Genomic DNA, 18,382 nt, shown 5'->3' on the forward strand with positions numbered 1-18,382 from the left:
CCTACCTCAAATATTTCCTGTGAGGATTAAGTAAGTTGTTACATAAAGCCCTTATATCAGTCTATGGCATATAGTAAGCACTTAATAAATTTAAGCTATTACTTTTATTATTATTTGGTTTATATAACCATTTACTACTTGCAAATCTACTTCATATACATGCTCTCTTATTTGAGTCTCATATCCCCCTTGTGTGTGGGTATGTGAGGAAGGTTGAACTTGTGATGTGTTGGTAAAGGTCTGTGTTGGGTAAAAGCATTTTACCCAGAAGCATTTACTTTTATCATTATTTTCCAGATAAGAAAAGTGAGACATAGAAAAAATAAAAAGAATTGCTTGAAGTCATGCCACTTTGTGTGTGTGTGTGGTAAAATATACATAATATAATGTTTACTACTTTAACCATTTTTATTTGTATTTTATTTTATTTTATTTTATTTTTTTAAATCTTTTCAATGTCGTGCGGCATGTGGGATCTTAGTTCCCAGACCAGGGATCCAACCTGCCCCCTGCATTGGAAGCATGGAGTCTTAACCATTGGACCACCAGGGAAGTCCCTTAACCACTTTTAAAAGTAGAGTTTAATGGCATTAAGTATATTCATGTTGTTGTGGAACCATCACCACCATTCATCTCCATAGCTGTTTTTAAACTAAAGTATAGTTGATTGCGATATTGTGTTAGTTTCAAGTATACAACAAAGAGATCCAGTTATACATATTTTTTCAGATTACTTTCTGTTATAGCTTATTATAAGATATTGAATGTAGTTCCCTGTGCTATACAGTAAATCCTTATGTTTATCTATTTCATATATAGTAGTGTGTACTATTAAACTCATACTCCTAATTTATCCCTCCCTGTCCTTTCCCCTTTGGTAACCAAAAGTTTATTTTCTATATCTGTGAGTCTGTTTCTGTTTTGCAACTAAATTCATTTGTATTATTTTTAGATTCCACATATAAGTGATATCACATAATATTTGTCTTTCTCTGTTTGACTTAATTCACTTAGTATGATATCCTCCAGGTCCTCCATGTTGCTGCAAATGGCAACATTTCATTAGTTTTTATGGCTGAGTAATATTCCATTGTATATATTTAGCACGTCTTCTGGGAATAGGCCCTTTATCTAAATTCTTTAGGCAGCTTGTGGGGAAGTAAAAAGAAAGAATTCCCAAGTCTTCTGTTTCTTAAAAATAATCAGCCTAAATTAATCTTCATGCCAAGGAGACACATTTTGGGGTGGAAAATTTTGTTCCCTTATGTAGGCATATATCACATTTTGTTTATCCATTTATCCATTGATGAACACTTAAGTTGTTTCCACTTTTGAGGTATTGGAAGTCACACCCCTTGTAAGTGAATACTTCTGGCTCTTGGTCTAATGCTCTTTTCCAAATTATCACAAAGGGAACTGATATAACTTATAATCTCCCCCAAACACAAGAGGTTTTCAGGGAAATAGGCATCTCATGTAAAATGATTAGCAAATTGAGACTGATACTGAGCTTTTATGAATAAATCAATCAAACTAAGCTTGGTTAGTCCATGCTTTAAGATTCCTTAAGATAATATCTCTACTTTCTTCTTTTCCTGCATTAAAAAACAAAACAAAACCAAAAACATTTCACAGAGAGATACCAAGCGACCATTAGCTGATGCAGTATCTCTAGGATTATTTCTAGAGGTAAAACTTCATGGTTGTGGACAAAGAATTGTTGCCTGCCATTTCATAAACAATGAATGTTGCTCTCCATCAAGCCATCAGCCACTGCAGCTGCCCAACCATGCACCTTGAGGGGAATTCAGGATACAGAAAGACAGGACACTGGCCCAAAATAGTTAAGATGCATATCAAAGGACTAATGTCAAGGAGCCCAGATTCTTGCATCTTCCCATACATGGAAAAGCACTAAAATTATTAACTTGAGATGTCTGTTTTTTGTGATTAACAATAAACTTTGATGTTCGACTACATTTTTTTCCCAGCAAAAACTACTATATATCCTGGCTCTGAAACCACAGAAATGCATCTCAGGGTGGGGGGGTGGGGTGTGGCTCGGAGGAGCTCTCGCTCTTTTTGTCTCAGCATAGAAAGAATTCAGCAAGAGGCAAAGTGATAGATAAGAAGTGATTTATTAGAATAGGACACTTGTGAGGCTTACAAACAAACAGGCAGGCAAGCAAGCATTAGTGGGTTACATTTTTGTAATCAAAGGAGAAGGCAGGCGGGGGCGGGGGGTGGTGGGGGGAGACCATCTTCTTCCTCCTTCTTTGAGTCTTCCATCAACTCCTCCTACCTGCTGGGTGGGGCAGTTTTTGGCACTATGTGGCCCATCCGGGACTGTCATGGTGCTATGGAAAAATTATTTCAGGTCTCAGTATAATGACAGTCTTTCACTTTGAAGTGTCACCTTTCCCAAATTACTGCTTTTTATGTGTGAAGAGAGCATGTCCTAGGGAGTCATTAACTTGTTGACATTCACTGGGCGGGATGTAGGCCTTATTTTTCCACTATTGTTTTATCGTCTTCAGGCATGACTCATGCCTCCATTGCATGGTTTTGTTGCTAAGCAAGCCTGTCTGGCTTTGCTGCTAAGCGATTTGCTCTGTTTCACAAGTCAAGCAAGCCCACAAAGTTTCAAGATTTTCCCATTGCTTTCTTGAGTGATCGTTAACTTACTGTGGTTTCCCAAAGCCCCCTAAAGTTCCCTCTCTATCTACAGTCCCCTAGTGGGACTTCTAAACTAATTTTTTTTTTTTTTTTTTTTTTTGGCTGCACCATGCAACGTGCGGGATCTTAGTTCCCCGACCAGGGATTGAACCTGCGCCCTCGGCAGTGAAAGCACAGAGTCCTAACCACTGGACCGCCAGGGAATTCCCTAAGCTAACTATTTGATTATCCTACTCTATCCCTATCAGCTCCTCCTTTACCTCTTTGGAGCAGTACACTGTCTGAGAGGGTATAACATCAGGCTGTAGTCCTCAGTGAGGCCACCAAATAAAACATAATTCTCATTTTTTAGGTTGTGCATCTTTTTTTCAGTTGCCATGGTGAAACATAGAACAGAACTGCTTCTCAGAAAGTAAGTCCATATTATGCCAGAGAGCTGCTTAAGAAGGATAAAAGGTGCTAATGTTTCTCCTGAATTTAAAAAAGTGAGTTTTTTTATTAGCAGAATAAAAAGAATTGGTCCTAATTAACTTTGGGCAAATAAATCAGAGTATTGATTTCCCTACAGTAATAAATATTGATCTTTTTAAAAATAAATTTATTTTATTTTATTTTTTTTATTTTTGGTTGTGTTGGGTCTTTGTTACTGCGTGTGGGTTTTTCTCTTGTTGCGGAGAGCAGGGGCTACTCTTCGTTGCGGTGCGTGGGCCTCTCATTGCGGTGGCTTCTATTGTTGCGGAGCACGGGCTCTAGGTGCGCGGGCTCCAGTAGTTGTGGCTCTAGAGCGCAGGCTCAGTAGTTGTGGCGCACGGGCTTAGTTACTCCGCAGCATGTGGGATCTTCCCAGACCAGGGCTCGAACCCGTGTCCCCTGCATTGGCAGGCGGATTCTTAACCACTGCGCCACCAGGGAAGCCCCAATATTGATCATTTTTGTTCATAAACTGAACTGCAAGAAAAGTGTGCCTCCTGAAAGTAGAGGAAGTTTAAAACTATGCCTTTGCTGTGGAATGTAATAGCAATTAGCACATGGGACTAGGCATGGATGACGGAGGTGCAAATGTAGAGAAATGGAATGATAGATACAGTAAGAGGGCACCATTTCATTGAACTGTTAGCTACCATAAATCCCATGACCTGATTTCACTCCAATGATAAATGCTTTACTTTTAAATAACTTATGCCCTATATTATGCTTGCATTCATTTTAAACTTGAGTATGAGCTGAATACAAAATAAAATATAAACTTTTAAATCAAGGTATAGATGTCAAATCAGTGCTTGAAAACTAATAAAATATAGTATTAAACAACAACAACCAAAAAGTAAATCCAGAGAGGACTTTCTCTGGAGTTCCCTTGTCCCCGTGCCAAGGTTTTACTAGCAATTGATACCACTTCAAAAGCTCAAAGTGTATCTAACGCGTTAGAACACATGGACAAAGCCTGCCTGCAAATGTAGCTTACCTCTGCCAGTCCCATCAACACCTGGAACACAGCTCTTCCCTGCAGCTCTCTGAAGAGGGTGGCTCTTTGCTGGGAATAGACAGGGACTGAACCAGAGGAGAAGAGTGCAGAGCAGAGCCATGAATATTATCTTGGATCTCCTCCTGCTTCTCATCATCATCATCTACTCCTACTTAGAATCCTTGGTGAAGGTTTTCATTCCCCAGAGGAGAAAATCTGTGGCTGGGGAGATTGTTCTCATTACAGGAGCTGGGCATGGAATAGGAAGGCAAACTGCCTATGAATTTGCAAAACGGAAGAGCAGACTGGTTCTGTGGGATATTAATAAGGTACTGGATTCATTTACCCACCTTTTAAAGTTACAAGTGAGACAGGTGTTTAAAAACTTATCTGACTTAACATTTGCTTATATTTGTATTTTTCTTTCTCAAAGTTTGGTAACTAAATTCCCTGGAGCCTTACTCTACATATGCATCAGGATGGGTTTTTTGTTGTTGGTGTTGTTTAAAGTACAAGTGTCATATTACCCATCACATCTAGTTGCAGAGAGCGAGTTGGAAGAGGACTATGGTCATGGCACCCAATAGCTTTTTTTTTTTTAAGATTTATTATTTATTTATTTATTTATTTATTTATTTTTGGCTGTGCCAGGTCTTAGTTGTGGCTCGGAATCTTCATTGAGGCATGTGGGACCTTTCATTGCTGCGTGCGGGCTTCTCTCTAGTTGTGGCATGCAGGTTTTCTCTCTCTAGTTGTGGTGCACAGGCTCCAGGGCTCATGGGCTCTATAGTTGTGGCGCACGGGTTCCAGGGCATGTGGACCCTGTAGTCTGCACGCAGGTTCTCTAGTAAAGGCGCACAAGCTCAGTAGTTGTAGCGCAAGGGCTCAGTTGCCATTCGGCATGTGGGATCCTAGTTCCCTTACCAGGGATCGAACCCGCGTCCCCTGCATTGGAAGACAGATTCTTTACCACTGAACCACCAGGGAAGTCCCCATCAGGATGGTTTGATGAAGGGAACATAACTGAGACCTTAGCAGTGATTTTTATGCCATGATATGCAGGTTTGATAACATAAACTCAGGAGCCAGGGTACTTCCAAACTGTTTAAATTGAGCAGACAATTTCTCTCAGCCTCAGTTTCCTTATCTGAAATGGGGATAATATTGGGTTGGCCAAAAAGTTCGTTTGGGTTTTTCTGTACGATGTTCTGTAACAGAAAGAACATCGTACAGAAAAACCGAACAGAACATCTTACAGAAAAACTCGAACTTTTTGGCCAACCCAATACCTCACAGGATAGGCAAGAACAGGGGTTAGCAAACTACAGCCAATGGACCAAACCTGGCCCCAGAGCAGACTGTTGAGCTAGGAATGTATTTTTTAAAGGTCTGGCAAGGCAAAAACCAAATAAAAAACTAAGAAGAATATGTGACAGAATTTCTTTGTGCCTTCTCTCACATGCACGCAATCCTAAAATTTTTACAATCTGCTAGGTGCTTTACTGCCTATTACATAGTTGGTGCTCAACAAGCATATGTTAAATATATTGTTGAGTATTCTTCTCCATACTCAAACATCTCCTTTCATGATAGCACAAAGAGCAACATCTTTCAAGCATGTTCTTTAAGCTATGAGAATGTAGCAAAACAAGTGAAAACACGTGAGACTAACATGAGCCTTCCCTGGCAGAAAAGCCAGGTATAATCTCTGCAAGTTAGGCAAGCGGTGCCTCTCAGGAAGTTTGCTTACAAACAAGTGGGACATTTTGGACGTGAATTTTAATCTTAAAAAAAATTTCTTGTCCAATGCTTTCTCCCTCACTTTTGTCCCCTCACTGACCTACATCTTTTGGCATTTGTTTTTTCCAATTACAGCATGGCGTTGAGGAAACTGCAGCTGAATGCAGAAAACTAGGGGCCATTACACATGTGTTTGTGGTAGACTGCAGTAACAGAGAAGAGATTTATGACTCTGTAAACCAGGTGAGACTTCAAAATACAAATTTCTTCCCGTAATTTTGTGTCCCCTTACATGGAATATGAAAAGGTTCTTTATGACTACCTAATTTAAATTAGATTTGTTTTTTTTTTAGCCTTTGCTAATTGAGGTAGTTGTGTGAACAAGGAAGGACATAGAACTTTTCCTTCCATATAATCCACTCAACTCTGCCTATTATTATTGTTTCATATTATTAATCGATTTCATTCTGGTCAGAAGTTTGAGCAGCTGTACAGAGTGACAGAGAAAAGATTTATCACCAGGGAAAAGGATAACTTTCTACTTTCATTTTAGTCCTATTACTTTTGCAGTAATTCCTTTATTTTTTCCTTTAAATATTTCCTCTTTGAGATTTTATTTATGTTAGTGCCAATCTAATCTTCCATAGAAAATATAATATTAATAATTATTATAACAATTTTTAAGGGTAAATATCAAATACAATGGACCAAGCACTCTGAAAATGGTTGTACCCTTTGATTTAATCCCTACAATAACCCTCTTAACCTCACTTGACAGGTGAGCAAACAGATTCAGAGGGTTTAAGCCAGACCAAGGTCATGTAGCTAGTAGGTGGCAGAGCCAGGATTACTCAATTAGTACTTTAAAAATATTTGGTAAGAACTGATATGTCAGACCAAGGTCATGTAGCTAGTAAGTAGTGAAAACAGGATTACTCAATTAGCACTTTTAAAATATTTGGTTAGAACAGATATATCAATCAACACAAACATTAATTTCATTTTATTGGTAAGTTTCAAAAAATATCTATGATGTACTGGGTACTGAAATTTAGATGTTAAAAAAACAGTTTACCCCAGCTTTATGACAGTGTCCCCTTGGCAACCACTCTTTGGACTAAAGCTCTTTCCTGCCTGAACTCTGAGAGATCTCATCAAACAGAATAAAGAATCTAATCCCTGGATGATATCAGCCCCAAAACTTTGAGTTTCGATACTACACCCAATGAATGTGTTCTTTCTATTTCAACAGGTGAAGAAAGAGGTGGGTGATGTAACTATTGTGGTGAATAATGCTGGGGCAATATATCCAGCTGACCTTCTTAGTACAAAGGATGAAGAGATTACCAAAACTTTTGAGGTCAACATCCTAGGACATTTTTGGGTGAGCGTGAGTCAGAAATATTCCTAGTTTGTGTATGTCTGACAACTCCTCTTAAGGTACATGAAGTTCATAATTGAGTTCACATCCTTCTGGATGGAAAACTCCATATCTTTGCCTTAAAACAACAATCATCCAATATTCGTGTCTCTGACAGAAGGGCACAGATTTCAAGGGGACACGACTCACCAGAATGTAGGCTAGTTAGTCTGCCTTATCCACCAGTACCTAACACAAAGCCTGGCATGTACTGGGCGCTCAAAAAATATTCATGGAGCTTTCCTAAGGATTGTCAGTGTACACCTTTTCAGTGCTTTAGAGAAAATACATACAGTGTACATTCACTTGTGACCTCATGTCATGGAATTTTAGAACAGAAAGGACAAAGAACTCACTACTTGGGTTATATAGGGGTTGGGGGTTCTTCTGGCTGGAACTCTGAGCAAAGCTCTAGGTCAGGCTGGAGCTTAGAGATAAGGCTCTACAGACCTCTTATAATTGTTTGGTTTTGTGAGAGACTGAAATATCTTTGTAGAGAGCTTTTATATGAATTAATCTTCCAGTGCCTCAATATTAGTGTAGAACATAGGACAGATCTGGATTCTGGAAGAGAGAAGAAAAAAAGAGATGTGTTCCCCCATTTTCCCAAGCCTCTCACACATGCTAATGAGAATTAATTATTATGCCCACCAAACTACTTAGAGACCCCATGTATTCGTTGTCTACAGCTGCATAACAATTATATCAAAACTTAGTGGATTAAAGCCAGAATAAATGTTCATATTCCTCTCACGGTTTCTGTGGGTCAGGAATTTGGAGGTGACTTGGTTTGGCAGTTCTTGGCTCTATGAATTTGCACAGGGTCCATAGGGTGGGTTTATAAAATTCTCATAAAATAATATTGATATTTCTCACCAAACAGTAAAGCTTTTTGGAGGTAAAGAAAGACTTTTTGTTTCCTGTAACATCAACATATAATGCACAGTATTACAAATAGGGAGATACTAAATCTAATCATGATGCATAATGACCATGGGTCAGTACAGGACTCAGCTTTTTCTACTCAACTTGATATAGGTACACAAGATTTTAACTCTTCTCATCAGAAAGATAAAGCCCCAAACAAACAAACAAAAAAATCACATGATACCAGATTACCATATGGAATTTTCTCAGCTCTGAAAACTCTGAATTTTTCCCTTAATAATATTGTTTAGATGATGGATCCATAAAAGAGATATTTGATTCCCTCTGAAGGGAAGAAGAGGGATATTAAGATGAGTTCTTGGCATGTGATATGCAGTGCACAACACTCAATGCCAGCTCAAAACAATCGTTTTAATCTTTTTTTCATTTCTGTCATCGGTGGAGAAGTAATCATGGAATCTTGGCACGTATTTCATTTCATCGAAAAAGTTGTCTCAAATGACATTTTGTCTTAAAAATAAAACTACCTAATTTGGAAACTTAACACCTGTGTCATCGTTTCTTTTGGTTCTGCAATGATCCTGAAGATCACAAAGGCACTTCTTCCAGCGATGATGCAGAGAAACCATGGACACATTGTCACAGTGGCTTCAGTATGCGGCCACGGAGTGATTCCTTATATTATTCCATATTGGTAAGTATTACTTTCTAGCAGTGCTATATATTTTTATACTTTTAAGGTTTTATTAGACCTCAGATTCCAGTCCTCATAACAGGTAATTTGTTTAATTTTTCTTTATTTTCTTTATTTATTTTTGGAGAGCTAGAATTGTGTTTTCTTCATTTTTGAATCTTCTTAGAACAAAAAGTCAAATGCCTTGCAAAAAATAAAAGCTAAAAAGAATCTCATAGCAGATAATTTGGATTTACAGAATGTATACAGTAGTTTAGAATAAACTCTTAAAAATGACTTCTCCTAAAACAATGAAACTGGTTTTAAATGAAAAATCATTTAAAATATTTTTGGATTTCTGAGAACTCCTCCACAGAGCAATGAAAGAAAACAGTAATGCCAAGCATGTTTCCATTGTATCCTGGAATGAGTAGATGCTCATAAAGGAAATAAGGAACTAAAAAAAAAAAAAAAAAGAAAGAAGGAACTCACAGACTAAGAAGCAAAATATAAGGAAGTCCAAATGAACACAAATCTATGCCATGGCCTGCATGCCCAAGATAAGCTAAACAGAGTGGCTCCTGGATCAAAACGTTTTCCAGTGTGCTTGTGCCATGAAAGATTGTGTGTGTGTGTGTGTGTGTGTGTGTGTGTGAGAGAGAGAGACAGAGAGACAGAGAGGGATTGAGAGAAAGCCTTTACCGTATTAAAAGATGCAGATAGCATATTCCATGCTCTACCAAGGACATAAAGAGACGAAGGTGGGAACTCCCTAAAGACACACTATTTGCAAAATATCTTTTCTTCATACACTCCTTCAATGGCATCTCATTTCCTTATTCTGGTCTTATATCAACCTCATAGAAAAATTTAATTTGTTAACGTTTTGGCCAATTCTTTTTGTAACAGCCAATACATGTGTATCAGTGGGTGGGGATGGGGGTGGGTAGTTAGTTGGTTTATTACTTACCTACACATCCATGTTCAAGGTTGAATTTGGTCACGGACCAAATTATTTCTGACACCAAATGTAGTCACAGATGTAGTTAATTTTCACTGTAGGTTAAGGTGTCCTTGCACATACATATGGTTGTTTCAAGCTGCCTCTAGCATCTTAAAACACAAATCAGAATTTCACAGATTAAACATTTAATATTGTTTTAATGTTTAGAAATGTGGAAACCCAATGTAATAATAGTTTTCCTTTTTTCTTTTCCTTTAAGAGAGCAGCCCGCCTTTAACTTTATGGTTCTTGTCATTTGGGTCAAAAATACAATTAACATTACATAGCTCCTTATAGGTAATAAAGTTATTATGCATATGCTATTTGATTTAATCCTCAAGATGGCTCTATATTTTATTACCAGCATCTTTTTATAAATGAATTTTATTTTATTTTTTTGTTTTTTGGCTGCACTGTGTGGCATGTGGGATCTTAGTTCCCCAACTCAGGATCAAACCTGCACCCCCTGCACTGGAAGCTCAGAGTCTTAACCACTGGACCACCAGGGAAGTCCCTATTACCAGCATTTTAAAGATCAGAAAATCAAAGGAAGAAGACAAAGTAGTATGTTGAATGTTACACACACTAACACACCCACACCACCTGAAGTCTTTTTACTCCAAATCTTCACAATGAAATTAAGAAGCCAAAGTGAACTCCACATTTCAAAAGAGAAACTATCAAGAGAGAGAGGAGATATGTGTAGAGTCCCACAGAAGTTTGTTAATACAGATATTAGTTACATAGTTTTTCTAAACATGATTTTCCTGATTCATATTTTTAAAAATAAAAACAGCAGTAAAAACTGATTAGAAAACAGTTTAAAGATTGAATGGAAAAACCTTATAGGTAGAATGAGCAGTAAGCAAGTCAATCAAAGTTATTAGAATTTGTTCTATTGTTATCACCGCTAATAAAAACATTGGTACATTCAGAATTCAGTGAAATCAGATAAGAAAATGTAAATGAAAATAGATGACCACGTGGAAGATTTGGGGGTTTGGCTTTTATTTGTTCTCAAACAAAATCAACATTTTCCTCTCACAGAAAGCTGAGGAATGTTTCACTTTCCCTTAGCTAACAGGGGTGGATAATTCTCTTACAGTTCCAGCAAATTTGCTGCTGTTGGCTTCCACCGAGCTCTGACATCAGAATTTGAAGCCTTGGGAAAAACGGGTATCAAAACCTCGTGTCTCTGCCCAGTTTTTGTGAATACCGGGTTCACCAAAAACCCAAGCACAAGGTAAGGTCAAAATCAAGTTAAGATGGAAATATGGCATGAGAAATTGGTATGAAATCTACATGAGAAATTTTTAGGTGGGTCAACTCAGAAAACAGAAAACAAAAAAACGAAGAAGGAAAAGCATTTTTTCTTAATGTTATTGTATTGCCTTTACGTTTTCACTTTGAAATTAGATGAACAAAGGGGGAAAATGCATTAGGGACTAGTAGGAGTGATCAGCTGCCAATGAATCAGGCATTGGCTATTTATTCGTGTCCAGGTGAAAGACTCAACACACACGCAGGTGTTAAGAGGGAGTGAGAATGGGGGTGGGCAGGATGGAGAGGTGTGCTTCGGGGGTGATGGCAAGAGTGTCCTCTCCTGGAAACCACACCCCCAAAACGAATGTTACCTCACCTCCCTCCTCCCGCTCGCGGTTCATCCTCCTCAATAGAGTATGGAAAGGCACAGGTATATGCCCCGTTTCCACATTCGACAGCACTGGCCCGCAGTGCTAGCACAAAGCACTCCAACATCTTCCAAACTTGCCTGATCCTAAGCATCATCACTGCGCTTACATAAAAAATAAATGTTCTTAGGCTCTTCCTTAGAGATTCTGATTCAGTAGAGTGAAACGAGCTCCAAGAATGTTTTGCTTTGTTTTGCTTTGTTTACAAGGAAACCAGGTAACTCTGGAGGCAGGTTTGGAAAACATTGACATAGTAAATATAACCACATGCATTTGATCATGGCTACCACCCTGTCCTCCTTTAAAATGCAAATGTTCCTAGAAGCGGCAGTAAGCTGAGTCTTTAACCCCTCAGTCACGGTGAATTTCTTTTTTTTTTTTTTTTTTAATAAATTTATTTATTTTTAGCTGTGTTGGGTCTTCGTTTCTGTGCGAGGGCTTTCTCCAGTTGCGGCAAGCGGGGGCCACTCTTCATCGCGGTGCTCGGGCCTCTCACTATCGCGGCCCCTCTTGTTGCGGAGCACAGGCTCCAGACGAGCAGACTCAGTAGTTGTGGCTCACGGGCCCAGTTGCTCCGCGGCATGTGGGATCTTTCCGGACCAGGGCTCGAACCCGTGTGCCCTGCATTGGCAGGCGGATTCTCAACCACTGCACCGCCAGGGAAGCCCCTTTTTTTTTTTTTTTAAACTGAGACCTTTTCTTTTTTTTAAAATTAATTTATTTATTTATTTTTGGCTGCATTGGGTCTTCCATTGATGCGCGCGGGCTTTCTCTAGTTGCGGCGAGCAGGGGCTGCTCTTCATTGCGGTGCGCGGGCTTCTCGTTGTGGTGGCTTCTCTTGTTGCGGAGCACGGGTTCGAGGCACACGGGCTTCAGTAGTTGTGGCACGAGAGCTCGGTAGTTGTGGCGCACGGGCTCTAAAACACAGGCTCAGTAGTTGTGGCACGTGGGCTTAGCTGCTCCACAGCATGTGGGATCTTCGCGGACCAGGGCTCGAACCCGTGTCCCCTGCGTTGGCAGGCAGATTCTTAACCACTGCACCACCAGGGAAGTCCAAGGTGAATTTCTTGACCAAGTACTTTGTTTCTGGTAAAGGAGGATTTGAGACGATAAGAGAGGAGAAATTGGCCCTGAAAAGAGAGGAAAAAAGCGGAAAGGTGAGGATAAGGACCCTAAAATTAATACACCTGCTTCACAATTTGCCTCGATTCTAATAAACATTCTGCTACAGGTTAACAAAATATACTGAGCTTGCTAATCTGAAGCCAATTTATTATTGGAAAGGAATTAGTCCTAAATATAGTCATTCAAAGGAGCTAACAAATTCCCTTTTAAGCTCAGCCTCATCTGAAGCTATGGACTCTGAAACTCTGAATTAGCTGCGTCATCTCCAGAGCTGTAGCCACTCCCTGGCAGTTGAGTCCTTAACTGTGTTAGAACACAAGTACTTAACAAGTACACGGTACTGTACGTAAGTAAATACAATGATATAATTGGGACTCTGGGCTCAGTTTTCTTAAATAGGAAATTGGGCCCAATACAAATCCTCTTGGTAAGCATTCAGGCATAGTGTGAGCCCAGAGTACCAGGTCTTCCAGAGGGGAAGGCAAAATAGATGACAAGAGTAAGGCTAATATAACCTCGGGTATGTGGGTTCCTGGGGATGACTGGGGGACTGACCCAGGCAATGCTGAAAATTTGGAATTGGTCTCACCCAGACTACCTGATTCTGAACTTCCTTGGCAAAGGCTAACATGTCCATATACTAATGTGAGGCTTGGCTCAGAGACAGGGTTGATAGACCCAGGTAGGGGAAATCAGGGAGGGAAGAAGTAGTACCCAATAATTTAGAAAACTATTGATTTGTATTACTCTCTGCTGGCTTGCCACTCAAAGTCATGGAAACCTCAATCACATAATAATCGGAAGTAAATCACATGATATCTCAGGGAAGGAAGTTATAACAGCCACTACTTACTTAACTCCTCCGCACAACCTTTGTATTCACTAAGCCATTCAGCCTATGCCTAGACAACTTAACTTTGGTGCAATACTTTCAATCCATTTACATTTTAATTTCCTGTCATCATCTTGCATTAATGGGCATTCTATACTGGCCTGTGGTTATGAATACTTCTCAAGAACCCACGTATACAGTCTTCAGTATAAGCAAGGTCACACCTCTAGTTGTAATGTAATACTCCCTATGCATGTCTTGAACTCTCATGAAACTTCAGCATAGGCAAGTCAGCAGTGAATTTCAAGTACTAAATGCCCTCAAAACAATCCAGCTTTGTGGGATACCTCCACAAGAAAGCAAGTGTACTTAGCTATAGATTTCTCTTCTCATAAGAAGAAAGCAAGTGTACTTAGCTATAGATTTCTCATCTCATATCTAACAAGCCCTGAAGAAAGATGCCAGATGTTTCCTTTCTATCCTTTGATCAGTCCTACCCACTACTGTTCCTTGCCTGGCTCCTCTTCTCTTCTATTATCTAATTCCTCACCACCATTTTGATGTTTTGACTGAGTGAGCCATGAAGCACACCTACTGGATGTGAAAGTAGTAGATTGTGATAATAAAACATCAACGTGGCATGGGGGAGGGAAGGCAGGCGGTATTTGTGCAGTGAATCCTGGAAGCTTTTATTTTTTTATTATTTTTTTAATAAATTTATTTATTTCATTTATTTTTTATTTTTGGCTCCGTTGGGTCTTCGTTGCTGCGTGCAGGCTTTCTCTAGTTGCGGCGAGCGGGGGCTGCTCTTCATTGTGGTGCGTGGCCTTCTCATTGTGGTGGCTTCTCTTGTGGCAGAGCACGGGCTCTAGGCTTGTGGGCCTCAGTAGTTGTGATGCGCAGGCTCAGTAGTTGTGGCTGTGGGCTCTAGAGCGCAGGCTCAGTAGTTGTGGTGCACAGGCTTAGTTGCCCCATGGCATGTGGGATCTTCCTGGACCAGAGCTCAAACCCGTGTCCCCTGCATTGGCAGGTGGATTCTTAACCACTGCGCCACCAGGGAAGCCCCTGGAAGCTTTTAAATCCTAGTGAAAAGATAAGTTAATTTTCCTGCTTTTGTTAATTATAAAAAACAGCAAAAAGGACCAAACTTTTCTTTTTTAATCACAGACTATGCCCTGTATTGGAGACAAATGAAGTTGCAAGAAGCTTGATAGATGGAATACTTACCAATAAGAAAATGATTTTTGTTCCATCATATCTCAGTATCTTCCTAACACTAGAGAAGTAAGTACAGCACAAAACACCTAAAATACTACAACACTGATAGAGCTATCATTATGGAGAGTTTTTCAGTTGTGAAAGTTGCCATGGAAATTCTCCATGCCTGGGGAGAAGAGTTAAGTTTCCTCTACTATTACCTTACTCAATCTAGAAAGAGAATGATTCATTTTCTCTACTCCATCTATCACCTCTGCCTAGTCTTTGCCAGAGACTATTCTAACTGAAGGAAAAACAGTTTAAAGAGAATGCAATATGGTGAACTAGCTAAAACTAAAGGGTCTATAAAGAAGCCTGCTGGGGTTTTGATTAAGACTGCATTGAATCTATAGATCAATTGGGGGAGAGCAGACATATTAACAATATCGTCTTCAAATCCAAGAGAACAAAGAACACAAGGTATCTTTTTATTTTTTCATCTTTTTCAATATATCTACACAGTATTTTGTAGTTTTCTGTGTACAAGTCTTACACACCTTTTGTCAGGTTTATCCCAAAGTATTTCATGGTTTTTATGCTATTGCAAATGGCATTTTAAAAAATTTTCTATTTCCCATTGTTTGTTGCTAGCATATATTTGATTTTTGCACTTTGATCTGTATTTAGCAACCTTGCTAAACTCACTTCTAGTAGCTTTTTTGTAGATTCTAACAGACATTTTTACACAGATGATCATATTTCCTGCAAATAAAGACACTTTTACTTCTTTTTTTCCAGTCTATATGTTTTTTATTTCTAGCCTTATCACACTGGCTAGAACCTCCTATGCAATGTCAGAGAGGATTGGTGAAAACACACATCCAAGTGTTGTTTCTGATCTTCAGAGGAAAGTAGTCAGTCTTTCACAATTAAGAATGATATCAGCTATAGATTTTTTTCATTTTCTCTTTATCGGGTTGAAGAAGTTCCCTTCTATTACTACTTTGATGAGCGTATTCATCAAGAGTAGATACGGATTTTGTCAAATGCTTTTACTGAATATGTTAAGATATTATGGTCTTTCTATTTTAGTTTGTTCATATGGTGCATTACACTGACTCGTTTTAAAAATTAAACCAACCCTGCATTGTAATGTCTTTGTCTGATTTTTGTGTCAGGATAACACTTACCTCATAAACTGAGTTGGAAAGTATTCCCTTCTTTTCTGGAATAACTTGTGTTGAATGGGTATTATTTCCTTCTTAAACATTTTGTAGAATTCAACAGTGAAGCCATCTGAGTCTGTTGTTCAGCCTCTTAGCTAAACAATAAGCTCCTCAAAGGGAGTAGCTGTTTTTAAAGTACTTTAGTCTACCTTATTATAGAGGGCATAATATCAATAGACATTCAGTAAAAACTCAAGGAGAGGTGGAGAGGCAGATGGAACGGATTCTGGTGGTGCTGCTCTGTGAACTCTTAGCATCAGGATTCATTGACAGTTACAGCAATAATCCTAGATCTTCAGTTTTAGGTCTTTACTCACATAGGATTTCATGTAATAGTTTACTAATATGAGGAGGTGAGAAGAGTGGTATATATCAGTGCTTTCTTTATATTTGCATAATATTTGAACTGTGAGTATTAAAAGACACACAAAAAAAGAGAGAGGTAGATGTGAAGAAAGAACAGAAGAAAACTAAATGCAAACCAGATAACTCTCAGGGTATTTTTAACTGACAACAAAAAAGAACTCTGGTGTCAAAGATTTTAAATTGAAATTTTGTCATCTTTTTTTCATACAGATTTCTTCCTGAACGTGCCTTGGCAGCCATAAATCACATACAGGATATTCAATTTGAAGCAGTGGTTGGCCACAAAACCAAAATGAAATGAATAAATGTGCTGCAGGCTGAGATGTATGCACCTTAATGATGTGGAACTAAGTTTAGAGTCAATGCTTCAAAGCTCTATTTCACATTTTTCAATGCCATTAATATGAAAAACATTGGTTTGACATTAGCAGTGGTCAAATGAACAAGACTAATCACCTGTCTTTCTATTTCTCGAGATTATTTATGTAGTTTTAATAGTCAGATCTATTTTTTATTCCATGCCTCTTAAAAACTTCTATGCTTACATAAACATACTTAAAAGGGTCATTTTTCTTTAAGAGATTTCATTTCTTTTCTTTCCATTTAAGGGTGGACAAAGCTACCTCCGTGACCATAAATACCAAAAGAACGTATTTACACAGGGAAGTTTTAAGACTGTTCTTAAAGTAGTCTTCCAAACTGTAGCCAGACCACAGAATGTCAGCAAGTACACAGTGTGAGTGAAAAGTTAGAGATCAAGTTTAAGCAGGCAGCTGTGCTCCAAAAGGCAGAAAGATTACTCCTATGAAACTCAATGTTTGGGAGCTTTCTCTAGCTTCTCCCTTTTTCATCAGCCCCAAACAGAACTTTCTCACCTGATTCTGTCCCTTATATCCACCAAGAGTGGACCCGCCACACTTTCTGCCCTTTTCATAATCTCTTAAAATACTATGACATTTCAAAAGGTGACTCTCTCTTGAATCTCAGAGTATCTAAAATTTTAACCCCATGGTAACCTCTTCTTTGTAGTTTATGCTTTCACATATCATTGGTACCAGAGATGTTTAGACAGTTTTGAGCTTCAAAAATGAAAGCTAACCCAGGAAAAGGAACTAGGCTGGCTACCTAATAGTACACCACGGATCTGAGAGATGGAGGGGAAAACAAAGTGGTCTTTTTTTTTTTCTTAATAGAAAGAAAAATTTGATTCCAACTACATCAAGAATAATCTTGTTTTCTGTGTTTTTCACACATGTTATAGGCTGCTTTTACATTGACTATCCTCCTATTTTATCCTCATTAAAAACAAATCATTAATAAAAGCAATTTCTTAAAAACAAATGATAAATGTGTTGTTGTGCTTTTAAAAAATGACCTCTTGTAGTTATAAAATGACGAGTTTTGATTTCTAATCTCTGAGTCTCTGTGAGCCTCCTTCAGGAAGCAAGGATCTGGGTGGTAGCAGAGAGACCTTGCAGATGTTGAGGGGGACAAGGGGTTCTCCCAACTCCGACTTCTTTGACAAGAGTGTTGGTGTATGTGCTGAAACTTACTGAGTCCTTTGTATGTGAGGCACTGAGCAGAGTACTATTGTTTTAAGATTTTTTTCCTTATTACTTTGGCAATAATTTTTGTTCATGATATTCTTTTAATTGTTTGCCTTAAAACTAAGAACTTTATGAGCGAAACCTTAAAATGTATTATTTTAAAAGTATGATTACAAAACTTCAAAAGAGGAGTATGTATAGTAAAAAATATAAACCCACCCCGCACAATCCCAGTCCCTAAATGTACTATTAATGTACAATCTTCCTATCTTTTCCTAATGCAGGCACAAGCACATATATGAGAAATACATTACATTCTTTTACTGCATGTGTTACACAAATTGTTTCAAGACAAGACACGCATTATATTCTGTAACTTGCTTTTTTAACTGACCAACACATGCCCAAAGCCTTTTCTTTCAGTATATAGAGTTTAACCTCATCCTTTTTCATGGGCACACAGTACTAAATGGTACTATATTTAACCATTCCTTTGTAATATAACATTTAGGATGTTTCCAATTTTTCTCAAT

General features: G+C 38.5%; 1 protein-coding gene and 1 long non-coding RNA gene across 2 annotated transcripts in view; both read left to right on the top strand.

Moving 5' to 3' along the window:
- LOC309628314 overlaps positions 1-18,382 on the top strand; it is an 882,984-nt gene that overhangs the window by 852,052 nt on the left and 12,550 nt on the right. The gene's annotated exons all lie outside the window — the stretch shown is intronic.
- Positions 4,083-17,490, top strand: LOC309628282 (17-beta-hydroxysteroid dehydrogenase 13). The gene is made up of 7 exons (XM_082391186.1): positions 4,083-4,470; positions 6,017-6,124; positions 7,134-7,265; positions 8,777-8,883; positions 10,971-11,108; positions 14,681-14,797; positions 16,513-17,490. Exons 1-7 carry the CDS (start codon positions 4,261-4,263, stop codon positions 16,601-16,603), a joined length of 903 nt encoding a protein of 300 aa, XP_082247312.1. The 5' UTR covers positions 4,083-4,260; the 3' UTR covers positions 16,604-17,490.

Source organism: Balaenoptera borealis (assembly GCF_965194805.1).
Source record: "Balaenoptera borealis genome assembly, chromosome: 4".
NCBI classification, from domain to species: Eukaryota; Metazoa; Chordata; class Mammalia; order Artiodactyla; family Balaenopteridae; genus Balaenoptera; species Balaenoptera borealis.